At 52.6% G+C, this 22,305-nt stretch overlaps 1 protein-coding gene across 1 annotated transcript in view; it reads left to right on the top strand.

Moving 5' to 3' along the window:
- LOC147106511 (myosin-binding protein C, cardiac-type-like) overlaps positions 1 to 22,305 on the top strand; it is a 191,436-nt gene that overhangs the window by 3,287 nt on the left and 165,844 nt on the right. The window contains exon 3 of the mRNA XM_086007469.1: positions 21,764 to 21,930. Coding sequence (XP_085863595.1) covers positions 21,764 to 21,930 — 167 coding nt within the window. The remainder of the gene's footprint in view (positions 1 to 21,763; positions 21,931 to 22,305) is intronic.

The following is a 22,305-nucleotide window of genomic DNA, read 5'->3' as shown; positions in this document are numbered from 1 at the left end:
TCACACTGCAGCGAGTGCAGTACAGTCGGACATTACAATGCCATCACACTGCAGTGAATGCAGTACAGCCGGACATTAAAAACCTGTCACTGCAGCAAATGCAGTACAGCTGGACATTACAATCCTGTCACACTGCAGCGAGTGTGGTACAGTCAGACAATACAAACCCGTCACACTGCAGCAAGTGCTGTACAGTCGGGCATTACAAACCCGTCACACTGCAGTGAATGCAGTACAGTCGGATATTACAAACCCGTCTCACTGCAGCGAGTGCAATACAGTTGGACATTACAGTCCTGTCACACTGCATCGAGTGTGGCACAGTCGGACATTACAATCCCGTCAAACTGCAGCGAGTACAGTACAGTCAGACATTACAATCCCGTCACACTGCAGTGAATGCAGTACAGTCAAACATTACAATCCTGTCACATTGCAGCGAGTGCAGTACAGTCGGACATTGCAATCCCATCACACTGCAGCGAGTGCAGTACAGTCGGACATTACAATCCCATCACACTGCAGCGAATGCAGTACAGTTGGACATTACAATCCTGTCACATTGCAGCGAGTGCAGTACAGTCGGACATTGCAATCCCATCACGCTGCAGCGAGTGCAGTACAGTCGGACATTACAATCCCATCACACTGCAGCGAATGCAGTACAGTTGGACATTACAAACCCGTCACACTGCAGCGAATGCAGTACAGTTGGACATTACAATCCCGTCACACTGCAGCGAGTGCAGTACAGTTGGATATTACAATCCTGTCACACTGCAGCGAGCAAGGTACAGTCGGACACTACAAACACATCACACTGCAGCGAGTGCAGTACAGTCGGGCATTACAAACCCATCACACTGCAGTGAATGCAATACAGTCGGATATTACAAACCCGTCACACTGCAGTGAGTGCAATACAGTTGGACATTACAAACCATCACACTGCAGTGAATGCAGTGCAGTTGGACATGACAAACCCTTCACACTGCAGTGAATGCAGTACAGTTGGACATTACAAACCTGTCACACTGCAGCGAGTGCAGTACAGTCGAACATTACAACCCCATCACACTGCAGTGAGTGCAGTACAGTCGGACATTACAAAGCCATCACACTGCAGCGAGTGCAGTACAGTTGGACATTACAAACCTGTCGCACTGCAGCGAGTGCAGTACAGTCGGACATTACAAACCCGTCACACTGCATCGAGTCTGGTACAGGCTGACATTACAAACCCGTCACACTGCAGCGAGTGCAGTACAGCCAGACATTACAATCACGTCACACTGCAGTGAATGCAGTAAAGTTGGACATTACAATACCGTCACCCTGCACTGAGTACAGTACAGTCGGACATTACAATCACGTCACACTGCACCGAATGCAGTACAGTCAAACATTGCAATCCTGTCACATTGCAGCGAGTGCAGTACAGTCGGACATTGCAATCCCATCACACTGCAGCGAGTGCAGTACAGTTGGACATTACAATCCCATCACACTGCAGTGAATGCAGTACAGTCGGACATTAAAAACCTGTCACTGCAGCAAATGCAGTACAGTTGGACATTACAATCCTGTCACACTGCAGCGAATGTGGTACAGTCAGACAATACAAACCCGTCACACTGCAGCAAGTGCTGTACAGTCGGGCATTACAAACCCGTCACACTGCAGTGAATGCAGTACAGTCGGATATTACAAACCCGTCACAATGCAGCGAGTGCAATACAGTTGGACATTACAAACCCGTCACACTGCAGTGAGTGCAGCACAGCCGGACATTACAAACCCATCACACTGCATCGAGTGTGGTACAGTTGGACATTACAATCCCGTCAAACTGCAGCGAGTGCAGTACAGTCGGACATTACAAACCCGTCACACTGCAGGGAGTGCAGTACAGTCGGACATTACAAACCCGTCACACTGCAGTGAATGCAGTACAGTTGGACATTACAAACCCGTCCCACTGCAGCGAGTGCAGTACAGTCGGACATTACAATCCCATCACACATCATCGAGTGCAGTACAGTTGGGCATTACAATCCTGTCACACTGCAGCGAATGTGGTACAGTCGGACATTACAAACCCGTCACACTGCAGTGAATGCAGTACAGTTGGACATTACAAACCCGTCACACTGCAGTGAATGCAGTACAGTTGGACATTACAAACTCGTCACACTGCAGCGAGTGCAGTACAGTCGGACATTACAATCCCATCACACTGCAGCGAGTGCAGTACAGTCGGACATTACAAAGCCATCACACTGCAGCGAGTGCAGTACAGTCAGACATTACAAACCCGCCACTCTGCAGCGAGTGCAGCACAGCCGGACATTACAATCCCATCACACTGCAGCGAGTGCAGTACAGTCGGACACTACAAACCCATCACACTGCAGCGAGTGTAGTACAGTCGGGCACTCCAAACCCGTCACACTGCAGTGAATGCAGTACAGTCGGATATTACAAACCCATCACACTGCAGCGAGTGCAATACAGTTGGACATTACAAACCCGTCACACTGCAGTGAATGCAGTACAGTTGGACATTACAAACCCGTCACACTGCAGCGAGTGCAGTACAGTTGGACATTACAATCCCATCACACTGTAGCGAGTGCAGCACAGTTGGACATTACAAAGCCGTCACACTGCAGCGAGTGCAGTACAGTTGGACATTACAACCCCGTCACACTGCAGCGAGTGCAGTACAGGCAGACATTACAATCCTGCCACATTGCAGCGAGTGCATTGCAGTCGGTCATTGCAATCCCGTCACACTGCAGCGAATGCAGTACAGTCGGACATTACAATCCCGTCACACTGCAGCGAGTGCAGTACAGTTGGACATTACAAACCCGTCACACTGCAGCGAGTGCAGTAGAGTCGGGCATTACAAACCCGTCACACTGCAGTGAATGCAGTACAGTCGGATATTACAAACCCGTCGCACTGCAGCGAGTGCAATACAGTTGGACATTACAATCCCGTCACACTGCAGCGAATGCAGTACAGTTGGGCATTACAATCCTGTCAAACTGCAGCGAGTGTAGTACAGTCGGACATTACAAACCCGTCACACAGCAGGGAGTGCAGTACAGTCGGACATTACAAACCCGTCACACTGCAGTGAATGCAGTACAGTTGGACATTACAAACCCGTCACACTGCAGCGAATGCAGTACAGTTGGACATTACAAACCCGTCACACTGCAGTGAATGCAGTACAGTTGGACATTACAAACCCGTCACACTGCAGCGAGTGCAGTACAGTCGGACATTACAAAGCCGTCACACTGCAGCGAGTGCAGTACAGTCAGACATTACAAACCCGTCACACTGCAGCGAGTGCAGCACAGCCGGACATTACAATCCCATCACACTGCAGCAAGTGCAGTACAGTCGGACATTACAAACCCGTCACACTGCAGCGAGTGCAGTATAATCGGACTTTACAATCCCGTCACACTGCATCGCATGCAATACAGTCGGAAATTACAATCCCGTCACACTGCAGCGAGTGCGGTACAGTCGGATATTACAAGCCTGTCACACTGCAGCAAATGCAGTACAGTCGGACATTACAATCCCGTCACTCTGCAGTGAGTACAGTACATTCGGTCATTACAATCCCGTTACACTGCAGCATGTGCGGTACAGTTGGACATTACAATCCCGTTACACTGTAGCAAGTGCAGTACAGTCAGACATTACAAACCCGTCACACTGCAGCGAATGCAATACAGTCGGAGATTACAAACCCATCACACTGCAGCGAGTGCAGTACAGTTGGACATTACAAACCCATCACACTGCAGCGAGTGCAGTACAGTCGGACATTACAATCCCATCACTGCAGAGAATGCAGTACAGTCAGACATTACAAACCCGTCACACTGCAGAGAGTGCAGTACAGTCGGACATTACAAACCCGTCACCCTGCAGAGAATGCAGTACAGTCGGACATTACAAACCCGTCACACTGCAGAGAGTGCAGTACAGTTGGACTTTACAATCCCGTCACACTGCAGAGAGTGCAGTACAGTCGGACATTACAATCCCGTCACACTGCAGCGAGTACAGTACAGTTGGACATTACAAAGCGGTCACACTGCAGAGCGTGCAGTACAGTTGGACATTACAAACCCGTCACACTGCAGAGAGTGTAGTACAGTCGGACATTACAAACCCATCACACTGCAGCGAGTGCAGTACAGTTGGACACTACAATCCCGTCACACTGCAGCGAGTGCAGTACAGTCGGAAATTACAATCCTGTCACACTGCAGAGAGTGCACTACAGTCGGACATTACAAACCCGTCACACTGCAGCGAGTGCAGTACAGTTGGACATTACAAACCCGTCACACTGCAGCGAGTGCAGTACAGTTGGACATTACAAACCCATCACACTGCAGCGAGTGCAGTAGAGTCGGGCATTACAAACCCGTCACACTGCAGTGAATGCAGTACAGTCGGATATTACAAACCCGTCGCACTGCAGCGAGTGCAATACAGTTGGACATTACAATCCCGTCACACTGCAGCGAATGCAGTACAGTTGGGCATTACAATCCTGTCAAACTGCAGCGAGTGTAGTACAGTCGGACATTACAAACCCGTCACACAGCAGGGAGTGCAGTACAGTCGGACATTACAAACCCGTCACACTGCAGTGAATGCAGTACAGTTGGACATTACAAACCCGTCACACTGCAGCGAATGCAGTACAGTTGGACATTACAAACCCGTCACACTGCAGTGAATGCAGTACAGTTGGACATTACAAACCCGTCACACTGCAGCGAGTGCAGTACAGTCGGACATTACAAAGCCGTCACACTGCAGCGAGTGCAGTACAGTCAGACATTACAAACCCGTCACACTGCAGCGAGTGCAGCACAGCCGGACATTACAATCCCATCACACTGCAGCAAGTGCAGTACAGTCGGACATTACAAACCCGTCACACTGCAGCGAGTGCAGTATAATCGGACTTTACAATCCCGTCACACTGCATCGCATGCAATACAGTCGGAAATTACAATCCCGTCACACTGCAGTGAGTGCGGTACAGTCGGATATTACAAGCCTGTCACACTGCAGCAAATGCAGTACAGTCGGACATTACAATCCCGTCACTCTGCAGTGATTACAGTACATTCGGTCATTACAATCCCGTTACACTGCAGCATGTGCGGTACAGTTGGACATTACAATCCCGTTACACTGTAGCAAGTGCAGTACAGTCAGACATTACAAACCCGTCACACTGCAGCGAATGCAATACAGTCGGAGATTACAAACCCATCACACTGCAGCGAGTGCAGTACAGTTGGACATTACAAACCCATCACACTGCAGCGAGTGCAGTACAGTCGGACATTACAATCCCATCACTGCAGAGAATGCAGTACAGTCAGACATTACAAACCCGTCACACTGCAGAGAGTGCAGTACAGTCGGACATTACAAACCCGTCACCCTGCAGAGAGTGCAGTACAGTCGGACATTACAAACCCGTCACACTGCAGAGAGTGCAGTACAGTTGGACTTTACAATCCCGTCACACTGCAGAGAGTGCAGTACAGTCGGACATTACAATCCCGTCACACTGCAGCGAGTACAGTACAGTTGGACATTACAAAGCGGTCACACTGCAGAGCGTGCAGTACAGTTGGACATTACAAACCCGTCACACTGCAGAGAGTGTAGTACAGTCGGACATTACAAACCCGTCACACTGCAGCGAGTGCAGTACAGTCGGACACTACAATCCCGTCACACTGCAGCGAGTGCAGTACAGTCGGAAATTACAATCCTGTCACACTGCAGAGAGTGCACTACAGTCGGACATTACAAACCCGTCACACTTCAGCGAGTGCAGTACAGTCGGACATTACAAACCCATCACACTGCAGCAAGTGCAGTACAGTTGGGCATTACAAACCCGTCACACTGCAGAGAATGCAGTACAGTCGGACATTACAATCCCGTCACACTGCAGCGAGTGCAGTACAGACGGACATTATAAACCCGTCACAAAGTAGCGAGTGCAGTACAGTCGGACATTACAATCCCATCACCGTGCAGCGAGTGCAGTACAGGCGGACATTACAATCCCGTCACAGTGCAGCGAGTGCAGTACAGTCGGACATTACAATCGCGTCACACTGCAGCGAATGCTGTACAGTTCGACATTACAATCCCGTCAACCTGCAGCAAGTGCAATACAGACAGACATTACAATCCCATCACACTGCAGCGAGTGCGGTACAGTCGGACATTACAATCCCGTCACACTGCAGTGAGTGCAGTACAGTCGGACATTACAATCCCGTCACACTGCATCGAGTGCAGTATAGTCGAACATTACAATCCTGTCACACTGCAGCGAGTGCAGTACAGCCGGACATTACAATCCCGTCACACTGCATCAAGTGTGGTACAGTCGGACATTACAATCCCGTCACACTGCAGCAAGTGCAGTACAGTCAGACATTACAATCCCATCACACTGCAGTGAATGCAGTACAGTCAAACATTACAATCCTGTCCCATTGCAGCGAGTGCAGTACAGTCAGACATTGCAATCCCATCACACTGCAGCGAGTGCAGTACAGTCGGACATTACAATCCCATCACACTGCAGCGAATGCAGTACAGTTGGACATTACAATCCCGTCACAATGCAGCGAGTGCAGTACAGTTGGACATTACAATCCTGTCACACTGCAGCGAGCATGGTACAGTCGGACATTACAAACTTGTCACACTGCAGGGAGTGCAGTACAGTCGGACACTACAAACACATCACACTGCAGCGAGTGCAGTACAGTCGGATATTACAAACCCGTCACACTGCAGTGAGTGCAATACAGTTGGACATTACAAACCGTCACACTGCAGTGAATGCAGTACAGTTGGACATGACAAACCCTTCACACTGCAGTGAATGCAGTACAGTTGGACATTACAAACCCGTCACACTGCAGCGAGTGCAGTACAGCCGGACATTACAATCCCATCACACTGCAGTGAATGCAGTACAGTTGGACATTACAACCCCATCACACTGCAGCGAGTGCAGTACAGTCGGACATTACAAAGCCATCACACTGCAGCGAGTGCAGTACAGCCGGACATTACAATCCCATCACACTGCAGTGAATGCAGTACAGTTGGACATTACAAACCCGTCACACTGCAGCGAGTGCAGTACAGTCGGACATTACAACCCCATCACACTGCAGCGAGTGCAGTACAGTCGGACATTACAAAGCCATCACACTGCAGCGAGTGCAGTACAGTTGGACATTACAAACCTGTCACACTGCAGTGAGTGCAGCACAGCCGGACATTACATTCCCATCACACTGCAGTGAATGCAGTACAGTTGGACATTACAAACCCGTCACACTGCAGCGAGTGCAGTACAGTCGGACATTACAACCCCATCACACTGCAGCAAGTGCAGTACAGTCAGACATTACAAACCCATCACACTGCATCGAGTGTGGTACAGGCTGACATTACAAACCCGTCACACTGCAGCGAGTGCAGTACAGGCAGACAGTACAATCCCATCAGAGTGCAGCGAGTGCAGTACAGCCAGACATTACAATCCCATCACACTGCAGTGAATGCAGTACAGTCGGACATTACAAACCTGTCACACTGCAGCAAATGCAGTACAGTTGGACATTGCAATCCTGTCACACTGCAGCGAGTGTGGTACAGTCAGAAAATACAAACCCGTCACACTGCTGCAAGTGCAGTACAGTCGGGCATTACAAACCCGTCACACTGCAGTGAATGCACTACAGTCGGATATTACAAACCCGTCACACTGCAGCGAGTGCAATACAGTTGGACATTACAAACCCGTCACACTGCAGTGAAAGCAGTACAGTTGGACATTACAAACCCATCACACTGCAGCGAGTGCAGTACAGTCGGACATTACAATCCCATCACACTGTAGCGAATGCAGTACAGTCGGACATTACAAACCTGTCACACTGCAGCAAATGCAGTACAGTTGGACATTACAATCCTGTCACACTGCAGCGAGTGTGGTACAGTCAGAAAATACAAACCCGTCACACTGCTGCAAGTGCAGTACAGTCGGGCATTACAAACCCGTCACACTGCAGTGAATGCACTACAGTCGGATATTACAAACCCGTCACACTGCAGTGAGTGCAATACAGTTGGACATTACAAACCCGTCACACTGCATCGAGTGTGGTACAGTCGGACATTACAATCCCGTCAAACTGCAGCGAGTGCAGTACAGTCGGACATTACAATCCCACCACACTGCAGCGAGTGCAGTACAGGCAGACATTACAATCCTGTCACATTGCAGTGAGTGCATTACAGTGGGACATTGCAATCCCGTCACACTGCAGCGAATGCAATACAGTCGGACATTACAATCCTGTCACACTGCAGCGAGTGAAGCACAGTTCGGCATTACAATCCTGTCACACTGCAGCGAGTGCAGTACAGTTGGGCATTACAAACCCGTCACACTGCAGGGAGTGCAGTACAGTCGGACATTACAAACCCGTCACACTGCAGTGAATGCAGTACAGTTGGACATTACAAACCCGTCCCACTGCAGCGAGTGCAGTACAGGCAGACATTACAAACCCGCCACACTGCAGCGAGTGCAGTACAGTCGGACATTACAATCCCATCACACTGCAGCGAGTGCAGTACAGTTGGGCATTACAATCCTGTCACACTGCAGCGAGTGTGGTACAGTTGGACATTACAAACCCGTCACACTGCAGGGAGTGCAGTACAGTCGGACATTACAAACCCGTCACACTGCAGTGAATGCAGTACAGTTGGACATTACAACCCCATCACACTGCAGTGAATGCAGTACAGTTGGACATTACAAACTCGTCACACTGCAGTGAGTGCAGTACAGTCAGACATTACAAACCCGTCACTCTGCAGCGAGTGCAGCACTGCCGGACATTACAATCCCATCACACTGCAGCAAGCGCAGTATAGTCGGACATTACAAACCCGTCACACTGCAGCGAGTGCAGTACAATCGGACTTTACAATCCCGTCACACTGCAGGGAGTGCACTACAGTCGGACACTACAAACCCATCACACTGCAGCGAGTGCAATACAGTTGGACATTACAAACCCGTCACACTGCAGTGAATGCAGTACAGTTGGACATTACAAACCCGTCACACTGCAGTGAATGCAGTACAGTTGGACATTACAAACCGGTCACACTGCAGCGAGTGCAGTACAGTCGGACATTACAATCCCATCACACTGTAGTGAGTGCAGTACAGTTGGACATTACAAAGCCGTCACACTGCAGCGAGTGTGGTACAGTCGGACATTACAATCCCATCAAACTGCAGCAAGTGCAGTACAGTTGGACATTACAATCCCGTCACTGCAGCGAGTGCAGTACAGGCAGACATTAAAATCCTGTCACATTGCAGCGAGTGCATTACAGTCGGACATTACAATCCCGTCACACTGCAGCGAGTGCAGTACAGTTGGGCATTACAATCCTGTCACACTGCAGCGACTGCAGTACAGTCGAACATTACAAACCCGTCACACTGCAGCGAATGCAGTACAGACGGACATTACAATCTCGTCACACTGCAGCACGGTGGCATAGTGGTTAGCACTGTTGCCTCACAGCGCCAGGGACCCGGGTTCAAATCCGGCCTCGGGTGACTGTCTGTGTGGAGTTTGCACATTCTCCCCGTGTTTGCGTGGGTTTCCTCCGGGTGCTCCGGTTTCCTCCCACAGTCCAAAGATGTGCGGGTTAGGTTGATTGGCTATGATAAAATTGACCCTTAGTGCTAGGGGGATTAAATACATGGGGTTACAGGGATAGGGTGGGATATGTGTCGGTGCAGGCTCGATGGGCCGAAATGGCCTCTATCTGCACTGTGGGGTTTCTGTGAATTCTGTGAATTCTGTGAATTACAAACCCGTCACACTGCAGCGAGTGCAGTACAGTCGGACATTACAAAGCCGTCACACTGCAGCGAGTGCAGTACAGTCAGACATTACAAACCCGTCACACTGCAGCAAGTGCAGTACAGTTGGACATTACAAACCCGTCACACTGCAGCACGTGCAGTACAGTCAGACATTACAAACCCGTCACACTGCAGCGAATGCAGTACAGTCAGAGATTACAAACCAATCCGAATGCAGTGAGTGCAGTACAGTCGTACATTACAATCCCGTCATACTGTAACGAGTGCAGTAAAGTTGGACATTACAATCCCGTCACACTGTAGCGAGTGCAGTACAGTCGGAGATTAAAAAGCCATCACACTGCAGCGAGTACAGTACAGTTGGACATTACAAACCCATCAGAATGCAGCGAGTGCAGTACAGTCGGACATTACAATCCCGTCTCACTGCAGCGAGTGCAGTACAGTCTGACATTACAATCACATCACACTGCAGCAAGTGCAGTACAGTCAGACATTACAATCCCGTCACACTGCAGTAAGTGCAGTACAGTTGGACATTACAATCCCGTCACACTGCAGCGAATGCAGTACAGTCGGACATTACAAACCCGTCACACCACAGCGAGTGTGGTAGAGTCGGATATTAGAATCCCGTCACAATGCAGCGAATGCAGTACAGTTGGACATTACAAACCCGTCACACCACAGCGAATGCAGTACAGTCGGACATAACAAACCCGTCACACTGCAGTGAGTGCGGTACAGTCGGACATTACAATCCCGTCACACCACAGCAAATGCAGTACAATCGGACATTACAAACCCATCACACTGCAGCGAGTGTGGTACAGTCGGACATTACAATCCCGTCACACTGCAGCGAATGCAGTACAGTCGGACATTACAATCCCATCACACAGCAGCAAGTGCAGTACAGTCGGACATTACAATCCCGTCACACTGCAGCAAGTGCAGTACAGTCAGACGTTACAAACCCGTCACACCGCAGCGAGTGCGGTACAGTCGGATATTACAATCCTGTCACACTGCAGCGAATGCAGTACCATCAGACATTACAATCCCGTCACTCTGCAGCGAGTGCAGTACAGTCGGACATTACAACCCGTCACACTGCAGCGAGTACAGTACAGTCGGACATTACAAACCCGTCACACTGCAGCGAGTGCAGTACAGTTGGACATTACAAACCCATCACACTGCAGCGAGTGCAGTACAGTCGGACATTACAATCCCATCACACTGCAGAGAGTGCAGTACAGTCGGACATTACAAACCCGTCACACTGGAGAGTGCAGTACAGTCGGACATTACAAACCCGTCACCCTGCAGAGAGTGCAGTACAGTCGGACATTACAAACCCGTCACACTGCAGAGAGTGCAGTACAGTTGGACTGTACAATCCCGTCACACTGCAGAGAGTGCAGTACAGTCGGACATTACAATCCCGTCACACTGCAGCGAGTACAGTACAGTTGGACATTACAAAGCGGTCACACTGCAGAGAGTGCAGTACAGTTGGACATTACAAACCCGTCACACTGCAGAGAGTGTAGTACAGTTGGATATTACAAACCCATCACACTGCAGCGAGTGCAGTACAGTCGGACACTACAATCCCGTCACACTGCAGCGAGTGCACTACAGTCGGACATTACAAACCCATCACACTGCAGCGAGTGCACTACAGTTGGGCATTACAAACCCATCACACTGCAGTGAGTGCAGCACAGTCGGACATTACAATCCCATCACGCTGCAGTGAGTGCAGCACAGTTGGACATTACAAACCCGTCACACTGCAGCGAGTGCGGTACAGTCGGACATTACAATCCTGTCACACTGCAGCGAGTGCAGTACAGTCGGACATTACAAACCCGTCACACTGCAGCGAGTGCAGTAGAGTCGGAAATTACAATCCTGTCACACTGCAGAGAGTGCAGTACAGTCGGACATTACAAACCCGTCACACTGCAGCGAGTGCAGTACAGTCGGACATTACAAACCCATCACACTGCAGCGAGTGCAGTACAGTCGGACATTACAAATCCGTCACACTGCAGTGAGCGCAGTACAGTTGGACATTACAATCCTGTCACACTGCAGCCTCCTGGGTCTTTGCAGTCAGTCTCTCTAGCTATTTTTTTTGCCCCGAGCTCCCTTTAGTGGCTCCACATTGTTTCCCATTTGGGTGGGTCTTCCTTCAGCCCTACCACCTGCACCCCAACATCTACGGAGGAGGTAGCGAGCCTGACGTTGGTAGGTGTTGTTGGTGGGTTCTCCTCTCCCAGTGACACTGTGCTAGTCAACCCCCGGTGTCATCTCGTGGAGCCACGAACACGCACCTGCCCCAAAGTTGGAAGGTTCCTCAGAAGCTGCAAGTCACCACGTCCCCTGCTTCACATGGTGCTGCCTCACAGAAGGGAGCCGGCATTGCTGAGATGCTGCAAAGCATTCGTGGCAAGATCACCGGGGGTAACGACTGCAGTTACCTGACCTCGCAGAGACCGGGGCAGCAGATGGGGAGATGCCAAGCAGTGCCGCCTACTGCAAGGGTCACGGCTGCACAGAGCAGGGTCAGTAATGGTCAGCCATGGCCTGAATCTTGGCCGCATCACCTTCCATCGGCTGGGGTCGTGAACTCTGTGATGGTGCTGCCATCCAACCACTTCAACTCCAAGAGGAGGTGAGGCCTTATCCTCACTCCCACCTGAACCTAGGGTTCCCCTTCCTTTCACCCTGGCCTGCCCATCTGTGGAGGAGCGGAGAGGTTTCGGGCTCCAAGCACAGAAATCACTAAAAACTAGTGGACAGGTACAAAAATAATTTAAAAAGCTAATGGAATATTGGCCTTTATCTCCAGGGGGCTGGAATACAAAGCGGTGGAAGTTATATTACAGCTGTTCAGAGCTCTGGTTAGCCCCCATCTGGACACTGCGTTCACATCTGGGCACCGCAACTCAGGAAGGATATCGTGACCTCGGAGTGGGTGCAGCACAGATTCACCAGAATGATACCGGGGCTAAAAGGGTTCAATTATAAGGACATGTTGCACAGACTGGGCTTGTATTCCCTCGAGGAGAGAAGATTAAGGTGTTTAAGGTGATTAAAGGAGTTGATGGGGTAGACAGAGAGACCAGAACAAGGGGCAGAACCTTAACATTAGAACTAGGCTGTTCAGGGGTGATCAGAACATAAGAAATCGGAGCAGGAGTCGGCCATACGGACCCTCGAGCCTGCTCTGCCATTCAATAAGATCATGGCTAATCTTCTACCTTAACTCCATTTTCCCGCTTGATCACCACACCTCTCGATTCCCTCTGAGTTGAAAAATCTATTGATCCCAGCCTTGAATATACTCAACAACTGAGAATTCACAGTCTCTGGGGGAGAGAATTCCAAAGATTCACCGCCCTCTGAGAGAAGAAATTCCTCCTCATCTCAGTCCTAAATGGCCAACCCCATATCCTGAGACTGACCCCTGGTTCTAGACACTCCAGCCAGGGGGAAACAACCTCTCAGCATTTACCCTGTCAATTCCCCTCAGAATCTTGTATGTTTCAATGAGATCACCTCTCATTCTTCTAAACTCCAGAGAGTATCGGCCCATTCTACACAATCTCTCCTCATAGGACAGCCCTCTCACCCCAGGAATCAGTCTAGTGAACCTTCGTTGCACCGCCTCCAAGGCAAGTATATCCTTCCTTCGATAAGGAGACCAAAACTGTACACAGAACTCCAGGTGTGGTCTCACTGCAGAAAGGGGCCGTCTGTGTTGCCTCCTCCCCGTCCGCCACCTCCTCGTCCCCCTCCTCCCCGTCCCCCTCCTCCCCGGCCCCCTCCTCCCTGTCCACCTCCTCCTCCTCACCTGGTCGTCGTATGCCTGGTGGCAAAAAGAGCAGTCTGAGCCTGCATGACTTCAGTCTGAGCTTCCACTGCAGCACTCAGATGTTGGGTAGCTTCTGCTCGTGCGACGATGGAAGCTGAGACATCAGGCTCTGCATCATGGTTGGGTCCACAAGTGCGCTAATGGATCCGCCCACCCCTTCCAAGCTGGAAATCACGGGCTCCAACCTCTGCACAAAACCCTGTGCAAGGTTGGTGCCAGACTCCTCCATGTTCCTTGACATTGCACTCAGGCTTTCTGGCAGGCAGTCAATGTCCTCATCTGAGTTCTCTGCAGCAGAACACATGTGCGACCTCACCCTCCGGGGAGCTGGTACCTGCACTACCCTTTCCCCCTGCCCTGGCTGCAGCCCACTCATGTCCGGTGACTCACCACTTGCAGATCCCGCCTCTAAGCTACCCTCTAAACTCCGCGCAGTGCCAGTATCTGAGCGGGTGGCTGCGACTGCCAGATCGAGTGACAGTGTTTCTTCTTCTTCATCACTCTCCTCTACCTCCTCTTCTTGCCCCGCTGGCTGGCCAGGTTGAATTTCTTGGGTCTCTGAAATGAGAAAGGCACAAAGATAGAGTTGTGGGGTGGGGAGGGGAGGGGAGGGGAGGGGACAGGAAGATCAGCCATGATCTTATTGAATGGCGGAGCAGGCTCGAGGGGCCGTATGGCCTACTCCTGCTCCTAATTCTTACGATCTAATTCTTATGCAAGCAAGAGGTGCATGCTTACACCATGCACAGCTTGTAAATCAGAAGAGCTTGTGGGATGAGGGGGAAGTTGGATGCGAGAAGGAGGATTACTTAGGAGGATACCGGCATCTTGTATTCTTTCAGCCCTGCTGCGGGCCACGGGCTCAATGATACCCCTCTCAAGAATGGCCAGCACCGTATCCTCCATGGGGGTCGGGTTATGCAGGCGCGCCTGTCCCCCGCCGGTTTGCTCCTGTTCGCACTGGTTGTGAGCCACCTTTTCCTGCAAGAGAAAGGGAAGTGTGTCAGTGAGTGTGGTGCAATGTGTTTGGGTGAAGTGTGTCAGTGAGTGTGGTGCAATGTGTTTGGGTGAAGTGTGTCAGTAAGTGTGGTGCAATGTGTTTGGGTGAAGTGTGTCAGTGAGTGTGGTGCAATGTGTTTGGGTGAAGTGTGTCAGTGAGTGTGGTGCAGTGTGTTTGGGTGAAGTGTGTCAGTGAGTGTGGTGCAATGTGTTTGGGTGAAGTGTGTCAGTGAGTGTGGTGCAATGTGTTTGGGTGAAGTGTGTCAGTGAGTGTGGTGCAGTGTGTTTGAGTGAAGTGTGTCAGTGAGTGTGGTGCAATGTGTTTGGGTGAAGTGTGTCAGTGAGTGTGGTGCAATGTGTTTGGGTGAAGTGTGTCAGTGAGTGTGGTGCAATGTGTTTGGGTGAAGTGTGTCAGTGAGTGTGGTGCAATGTGTTTGGGTGAAGTGTGTCAGTGAGTGTGGTGCAATGTGTTTGGGTGAAGTGTGTCAGTGAGTGTGGTGCAATGTGTTTGGGTGAAGTGTGTCAGTGAGTGTGGTGCAATGTGTTTGGGTGAAGTATGTCAGTGAGTGTGGTGCAATGTGTTTGGGTGAAGTGTGTCAGTGAGTGTGGTGCACTGTGTTTGGGTGAAGTGTGTCAGTGAGTGTGGTGCAATGTGTTTGGGTGAAGTGTGTCAGTGAGTGTGGTGCAATGTGTTTGGGTGAAGTGTGTCAGTGAGTGTGGTGCAATGTGTTTGGGTGAAGTGTGTCAGTGAGTGTGGTGCAATGTGTTTGGGTGAAGTATGTCAGTGAGTGTGGTGCAATGTGTTTGGATGAAGTGTGTCAGTGCGTGTGGTGCAGTGTGTTTGGGTGAAGTGTGTCAGTGAGTGTGGTGCAATGTGTTTGGGTGAAGTGTGTCAGTGTGTGTGGTGCAATGTGTTTGGGTGAAGCGTGTCAGTGAGTGTGGTGCAGTGTGTTTGGGTGAAGTGTGTCAGTGAGTGTGGTGCAATGTGTTTGGGTGAAGTGTGTCAGTGAGTGTGGTGCAGTGTGTTTGGGTGAAGTGTGTCAGTGAGTGTGGTGCAATGTGTTTGGGTGAAGTGTGTCAGTGAGTGTGGTGCAATGTGTTTGGGTGAAGTGTGTCAGTGAGTGTGGTGCAGTGTGTTTGGGTGAAGTGTGTCAGTGAGTGTGGTGCAATGTGTTTGGGTGAAGTGTGTCAGTGAGTGTGGTGCAATGTGTTTGGGTGAAGTGTGTCAGTGAGTGTGGTGCAGTGTGTTTGGGTGAAGTGTGTCAGTGAGTGTGGTGCAATGTGTTTGGATGAAGTGTGTCAGTGAGTGTGGTGCAATGTGTTTGGATGAAGTGTGGCAGTGAGTGTGGTGCAATGTGTTTGGGTGAAGTGTGTCAGTGAGTGTGGTGCAATGTGTTTGGGTGAAGTGTGTCAGTGAGTGTGGTGCAATGTGTTTGGGTGAAGTGTGTCAGTGCGTGTGGTGCAGTGTGTTTGGGTGAAGTGTGTCAGTGAGTGTGGTGCAATGTGTTTGGGTGAAGTGTGTCAGTGTGTGTGGTGCAATGTGTTTGGGTGAAGCGTGTCAGTGAGTGTGGTGCAGTGTGTTTGGGTGAGGTGTGTCAGTGAGTGTGGTGCAATGTGTTTGGGTGAAGTGTGTCAGTGAGTGTGGTGCAGTGTGTTTGGGTGAAGTGTGTCAGTGAGTGTGGTGCAATGTGTTTGGGTGAAGTGTGTCAGTGAGTGTGGTGCAATGTGTTTGGATGAAGTGTGTCAGTGAGTGTGGTGCAATGTGTTTGGGTGAAGTGTGTCAGTGAGTGTGGTGCAGTGTGTTTGGGTGAAGTGCGTCAGTGAGTGTGGTGCAATGTGTTTGGGTGAAGTGTGTCAGTGAGTGTGGTGCAATGTGTTTGGATGAAGTGTGTCAGTGAGTGTGGTGCAATGTGTTTGGGTGAAGTGTGTCAGTGAGTGTGGTGCAGTGTGTTTGGGTGAAGTGTGTCAGTGAGTGTGGTGCAGTGTGTTTGGATGAAGTGTGTCAGTGAGTGTGGTGCACTGTGTTTGGGTGAAGTGTGTCAGTGAGTGTGGTGCAGTGTGTTTGGGTGAAGTGTGTCAGTGAGTGTGGTGCAGTGTGTTTGGGTGAAGTGTGTCAGTGAGTGTGGTGCAATGTGTTTGGATGAAGTGTGTCAGTGAGTGTGGTGCAATGTGTTTGGGTGAAGTGTGTCAGTGAGTGTGGTGCAGTGTGTTTGGGTGAAGTGTGTCAGTGAGTGTGGTGCAATGTGTTTGGATGAAGTGTGTCAGTGAGTGTGGTGCACTGTGTTTGGGTGAAGTGTGTCAGTGAGTGTGGTGCAGTGTGTTTGGGTGAAGTGTGTCAGTGAGTGTGGTGCAGTGTGTTTGGGTGAAGTGTGTCAGTGAGTGTGGTGCAATGTGTTTGGGTGAAGTGTGTCAGTGAGTGTGGTGCAATGTGTTTGGGTGAAGTTTGTCAGTGAGTGTGGTGCAGTGTGTTTGGGTGAAGTGTGTCAGTGAGTGTGGTGCAGTGTGTTTGGGTGAAGTGTGTCAGTGAGTGTGGTGCAATGTGTTTGGGTGAAGTGTGTCAGTGAGCGTGGTGCAATGTGTTTGGATGAAGTGTGTCAGTGAGTGTGGTGCAATGTGTTTGGATGAAGTGTGGCAGTGAGTGTGGTGCAGTGTGTTTGGGTGAAGTGTGTCAGTGAGTGTGGTGCAGTGTGTTTGGGTGAAGTGTGTCAGTGAGCGTGGTGCAATGTGTTTGGATGAAGTGTGGCAGTGAGTGTGGTGCAATGTGTTTGGGTGAAGTGTGTCAGTGAGTGTGGTGCAGTGTGTTTGGATGAAGTGTGGCAGTGAGTGTGGTGCAATGTGTTTGGGTGAAGTGTGTCAGTGAGTGTGGTGCAATGTGTTTGGGTGATGTGCCTGTCATGGTTGAATCGCTGGCCGTGTGTGCAAGCTGTGAGATGTGGGTGTGAGGTTTGCAGCCGTGGTAAGTGTGTGACGATGAGGTGAAGCTATGATTGTGAGGTATGAGTCGTGATTGATAGAGATTGTTGGTAGGTGAGTGATGGGAGTGTGGTGCATTGAGCAGTGTGTGAGGCTAGTGGTGCAGATGGTGGGATATGGCATTTGAAGATGAATTCACTGACCTTGACCACTTGTGTGAGGTCATTAAAAACTTCTTCCTGCGCTGCATCCAGGTCCTCGGGGCTAAACTGCTGGCATTCAGCACAGTGGCTATCTGCTCCCATTGGACTTTACACATGTGCCTGGAGGGCCCCCTGGCCCCCTGTGGAAACAGCACCTCTCTCCTGGAGTTGACCCCTTGCACCAAGGCCTCCAGTGCTGCATCGGAGATTCTTGGCACATGCTCTGTCCCCTGTTGTGACAACATTTTTGTTTTTTCCTCAATTCACTCTCTTCCCCAGCCAGTTCAATGAGCTGCTGCAGGCAAAATGCACCTCCTCTTTAAGAGGTGCAGAATGCCTTTAAGTAGTGCAGGCTACCTTTAGCTGGTGCTAGCCTCGCACGAACTTGGACCTCTGCCGAGTGTTCAGCCACTCCGCAGCGTGTTCGGTGCTGAGCTGAATGCCACAATCATGCTAATCAGCAGGCAGCACCAAGTTCGCATGCTGCCCGCATTCCTTTTAATGGGCGTGATCATGCATCGCCATCCCTGTTATGTTCATTAATAACTAGACATTCTTATTATGAACACAGCTAGCTTTTGCTAGTTACTTTTATTGAGCACATGTGGACTAGGTACTGTATCTGTGGAGGCTTCCATCTTGACTGCTGCCTTGTGGGTAGCCTAGTGCCTCATGGGTAATGTAGTCTTAATATCATACAGCTGGGTAGTGTAGTCTTATACTTACAGCTGGGTAGTGTAGTCTTATACATACAGCTATATACAGCTCTACTGCTCCACCTAGTGTCCACCACAGAATGACATGTTATTGATCACTACAATCCCCATGCCATTTTCGGGGGCAAACGAATTTCTAGGCGTCCGTGTCCTCCTCACAGCTTACTTGCCCACCTAACTTTGTATCGTCAGCAAACTTGGATACAATACACTTCATCCCTTCATCTAGGTCATTGATATAGATTGTGAATAGCTGAGGCCCCAACACTGATCCTTGCAGCACCCCACGAGTTACAGCCTGCCAACCCGAAATGACCCATTTATCCCGACTCGCTGTTTTCTGTCCTTTAACCAATCCTCAATCTATGCTACTATATTTCCCCAATCCCATGAGCCCTTATCTTGTGTAATAACCTTTTGTGTGGCACCTTATCGAATGCCTTTTAGAATTGGTGTCAGGAAGCAGTTCTTCACACAAAGGGTAGTGAAATCTGGAACTCGCTCCCCAAAGTGCTGTGGATGCTGGGGGACAATTGGAGCTTTCAAGACTGAGATGGATTGATTTTCGTTGGGTATCAAGGGACATGGGGTAACAATGAAAAATGGGAGTTAAGAAACAGATCAGCCATGATCAATTGAATGGTGGGACAAACCCAAGCGGCTGAATGGCCTCCCCCTGTTCCTAACCCTCTGCCTCTTCAGCCTTGGCACGGGTTGCTGATGAGTTGAGATGCCTTTTATTGTTCTCCCAAAGCTTTCCAAACGGGAGGGAATGTGGAGGGTTGTGTGTGGGGGAGGGGAGGGGGAGAGGGGCAGGAGGGACGGGTGGTGTGGGGTGTTGTGTGTGGGGGAGGGGGAGAGGGGCAGGAGGGACGGGTGGTGTGGGGTGTTGTGTGTGGGGGAGGGGGAGAGGGGCAGGAGGGACGGGTGGTGTGGGGTGTTGTGTGTGGGGGAGGGGGAGAGGGGCAGGAGGGACGGGTGGTGTGGGGTGTTGTGTGTGGGGGGGGAGGGGAGAGGGGCAGGAGGGACGGGTGGTGTGGGGGGTTGTGTGTGGGGGGGGAGGGGAGAGGGGCAGGAGGGACGGGTGGTGTGGGCTGTTGTGTGTGGGGGGGAGGGGAGAGGGGCAGGAGGGACGGGTGGTGTGGGGTGTTGTCTGTGGGGGAGGGGAGGGGGAGAGGGGCAGGAGGGACGGGTGGTGTGGGGGGTTGTTTGGGGGGGGAGAGGGGCAGGAGGGACGGGTGGTGTGGGGTGTTGTGTGTCGGGGGAGGAGGGGAGGGGGCAGGAGGGACGGGTGGTGTGGGGTGTTGTCTGTGGGGGAGGGGAGGGGGAGAGGGGCAGGAGGGACGGGTGGTGTGGGGGGTTGTGTGTGGGGGAGGGGAGGGGGAGAGGGGCAGGAGGGACGGGTGGTGTGGGGTGTTGTGTGTGGGGGGGGAGGGGAGAGGGGCAGGAGGGACGGGTGGTGTGGGGTGTTGTGTGTGGGGGGGAGGGGAGAGGGGCAGGAGGGACGGGTGGTGTGGGGTGTTGTGTGTGGGGGGGAGGGGAGAGGGGCAGGAGGGACGGGTGGTGTGGGGTGTTGTTTGGGGGGAGGGGGGGAGAGGGGCAGGAGGGACGGGTGGTGTGGGGTGTTGTGTGTGGGGGAGGGGGAGAGGGGCAGGACGGACAGGTGGTGTGGGGTGTTGTGTGTGGGGGGGAAGGGGAGCGGGGCAGGAGGGATGGGTGGTGTGGGGGGTTGTTTGGGGGGAGGGGGGGAGAGGGGCAGGAGGGACGGGTGGTGTGGGGTGTTGTGTGTCGGGGGAGGAGGGGAGAGGGGCAGGAGGGACGGGTGGTGTGGGGTGTTGTGTGTCGGGGGAGGAGGGGAGAGGGGCAGGAGGGATGGGTGGTGTGGGGTGTTGTGTGTGGGGGGGAGGGGGGGAGAGGGGCAGGAGGGACAGGTGGTGTGGGGTGTTGTGTGTGGGGGGGAGGGGGGAGAGGGGCAGGAGGGACGGGTGGTGTGTTGTGTGTGGGGGGGGAGGGGGGGAGAGGGGCAGGTGGGACGGGTGGTGTGGGGGGTTGTGTGTCGGGGAGGAGGGGAGCGGGGCAGGAGGGACGGGTGGTGTGGGGGGTTGTGTGTGGGGGAGGAGGGGAGCGGGGCAGGAGGGACGGGTGGTGTGGGGGGTTGTGTGTGGGGGGGGAGGGGAGAGGGGCAGGAGGGACGGATGGTGTGGGGTGTTGTGTGTGGGGGGGAGGGGGAGAGGGGCAGGAGGGACGGGTGGTGTGGGGGGTTGTTTGGGGGGAGGGGGAGAGGGGCAGGAGGGACGGGTGGTGTGGGGGGTTGTGTGTGGGGGGGGAGGGGAGCGGGGCAGGAGGGACGGGTGGTGTGGGGGGTTGTGTGTGGGGGGGGAGGGGAGAGGGGCAGGAGGGACGGGTGGTGTGGGGGGTTGTGTGTGGGGGAGGGGGAGAGGGGCAGGAGGGACGGGTGGTGTGGGGGGTTGTGTGTGGGGGGGGAGGGGAGAGGGGCAGGAGGGACGGGTGGTGTGGGGGGTTGTGTGTGGGGGAGGGGGAGCGGGGCAGGAGGGACGGGTGGTGTGGGGGGTTGTGTGTGGGGGGGGAGGGGAGAGGGGCAGGAGGGACGGGTGGTGTGGGGGGTTGTGTGTGGGGGGGGGAGGGGAGCGGGGCAGGAGGGACGGGTGGTGTGGGGGGTTGTGTGTGGGGGGGGAGGGGAGCGGGGCAGGAGGGACGGGTGGTGTGCGGGGTTGTGTGTGGGGGGGGAGGGGAGCGGGGCAGGAGGGACGGGTGGTGTGGGGGGTTGTGTGTGGGGGAGGGGGAGCGGGGCAGGAGGGACGGGTGGTGTGGGGGGTTGTGTGTGGGGGGGGAGGGGAGAGGGGCAGGACGGACGGGTGGTGTGGGGGGTTGTGTGTGGGGGAGGGGGAGCGGGGCAGGAGGGACGGGTGGTGTGGGGGATTGTGTGTGGGGGGGGAGGGGAGCGGGGCAGGAGGGACGGGTGGTGTGGGGGGTTGTTTTGTTTTATCGTTCCCTTTGCGTGCAGGGAGCGGAACGGCGAGGAGTTGAAACGCGAGGAGACCTTCAAGTACCGTTTCAAAAAGGACGGCACCAAGCACACGCTTTTCATCAATGAGGCCACCAAGGAGGACGGTGGCCACTACACAGCCAAAACCAACGGAGGGGATTCCGTGGCAGAGCTCCTGGTGCAAGGTAACAGGGGACGCCATATTAGAGGCAACCAAATGCTTCCCTCCCCTCGCCTCACAGCTACCCCCCCGCCCCCAAGCCTTGCCCTCTTCCCCCCCCACCCCCTCCCCAGGGCCTTGCTGCCATCGCGATACACCTCAGCCACCCAGGGACTTTTGGTGATTTCTGCCTGACCTGGGCGAGCAGAGATCGTGCATCATCCGGGCCACCAGGGCCTCTTGTACTGACAGCGGACTGAGGGGCCCCTGTAACTTGTGAACCGGGCCAGTATTGGGACAGCATGGGCTTGATCAGAGTGGTCTGCACAGAGTGATCTTAAATGGAGTGCTTCTAAACAGAGTGCTATAGTTGGGAATTTGGAGAGAGTGGGAATTCGGA

This window comes from Somniosus microcephalus, chromosome 15 (genome assembly GCF_052327205.1).
Source record: "Somniosus microcephalus isolate GS21.2 chromosome 15, FLI_Smic_1.0, whole genome shotgun sequence".
In the NCBI taxonomy this organism is placed as follows: domain Eukaryota; kingdom Metazoa; phylum Chordata; class Chondrichthyes; order Squaliformes; family Somniosidae; genus Somniosus; species Somniosus microcephalus.
The sequence above is the reverse complement of the archived record's forward strand: the minus strand, read 5'-3'. Positions and strand labels throughout refer to the sequence as shown.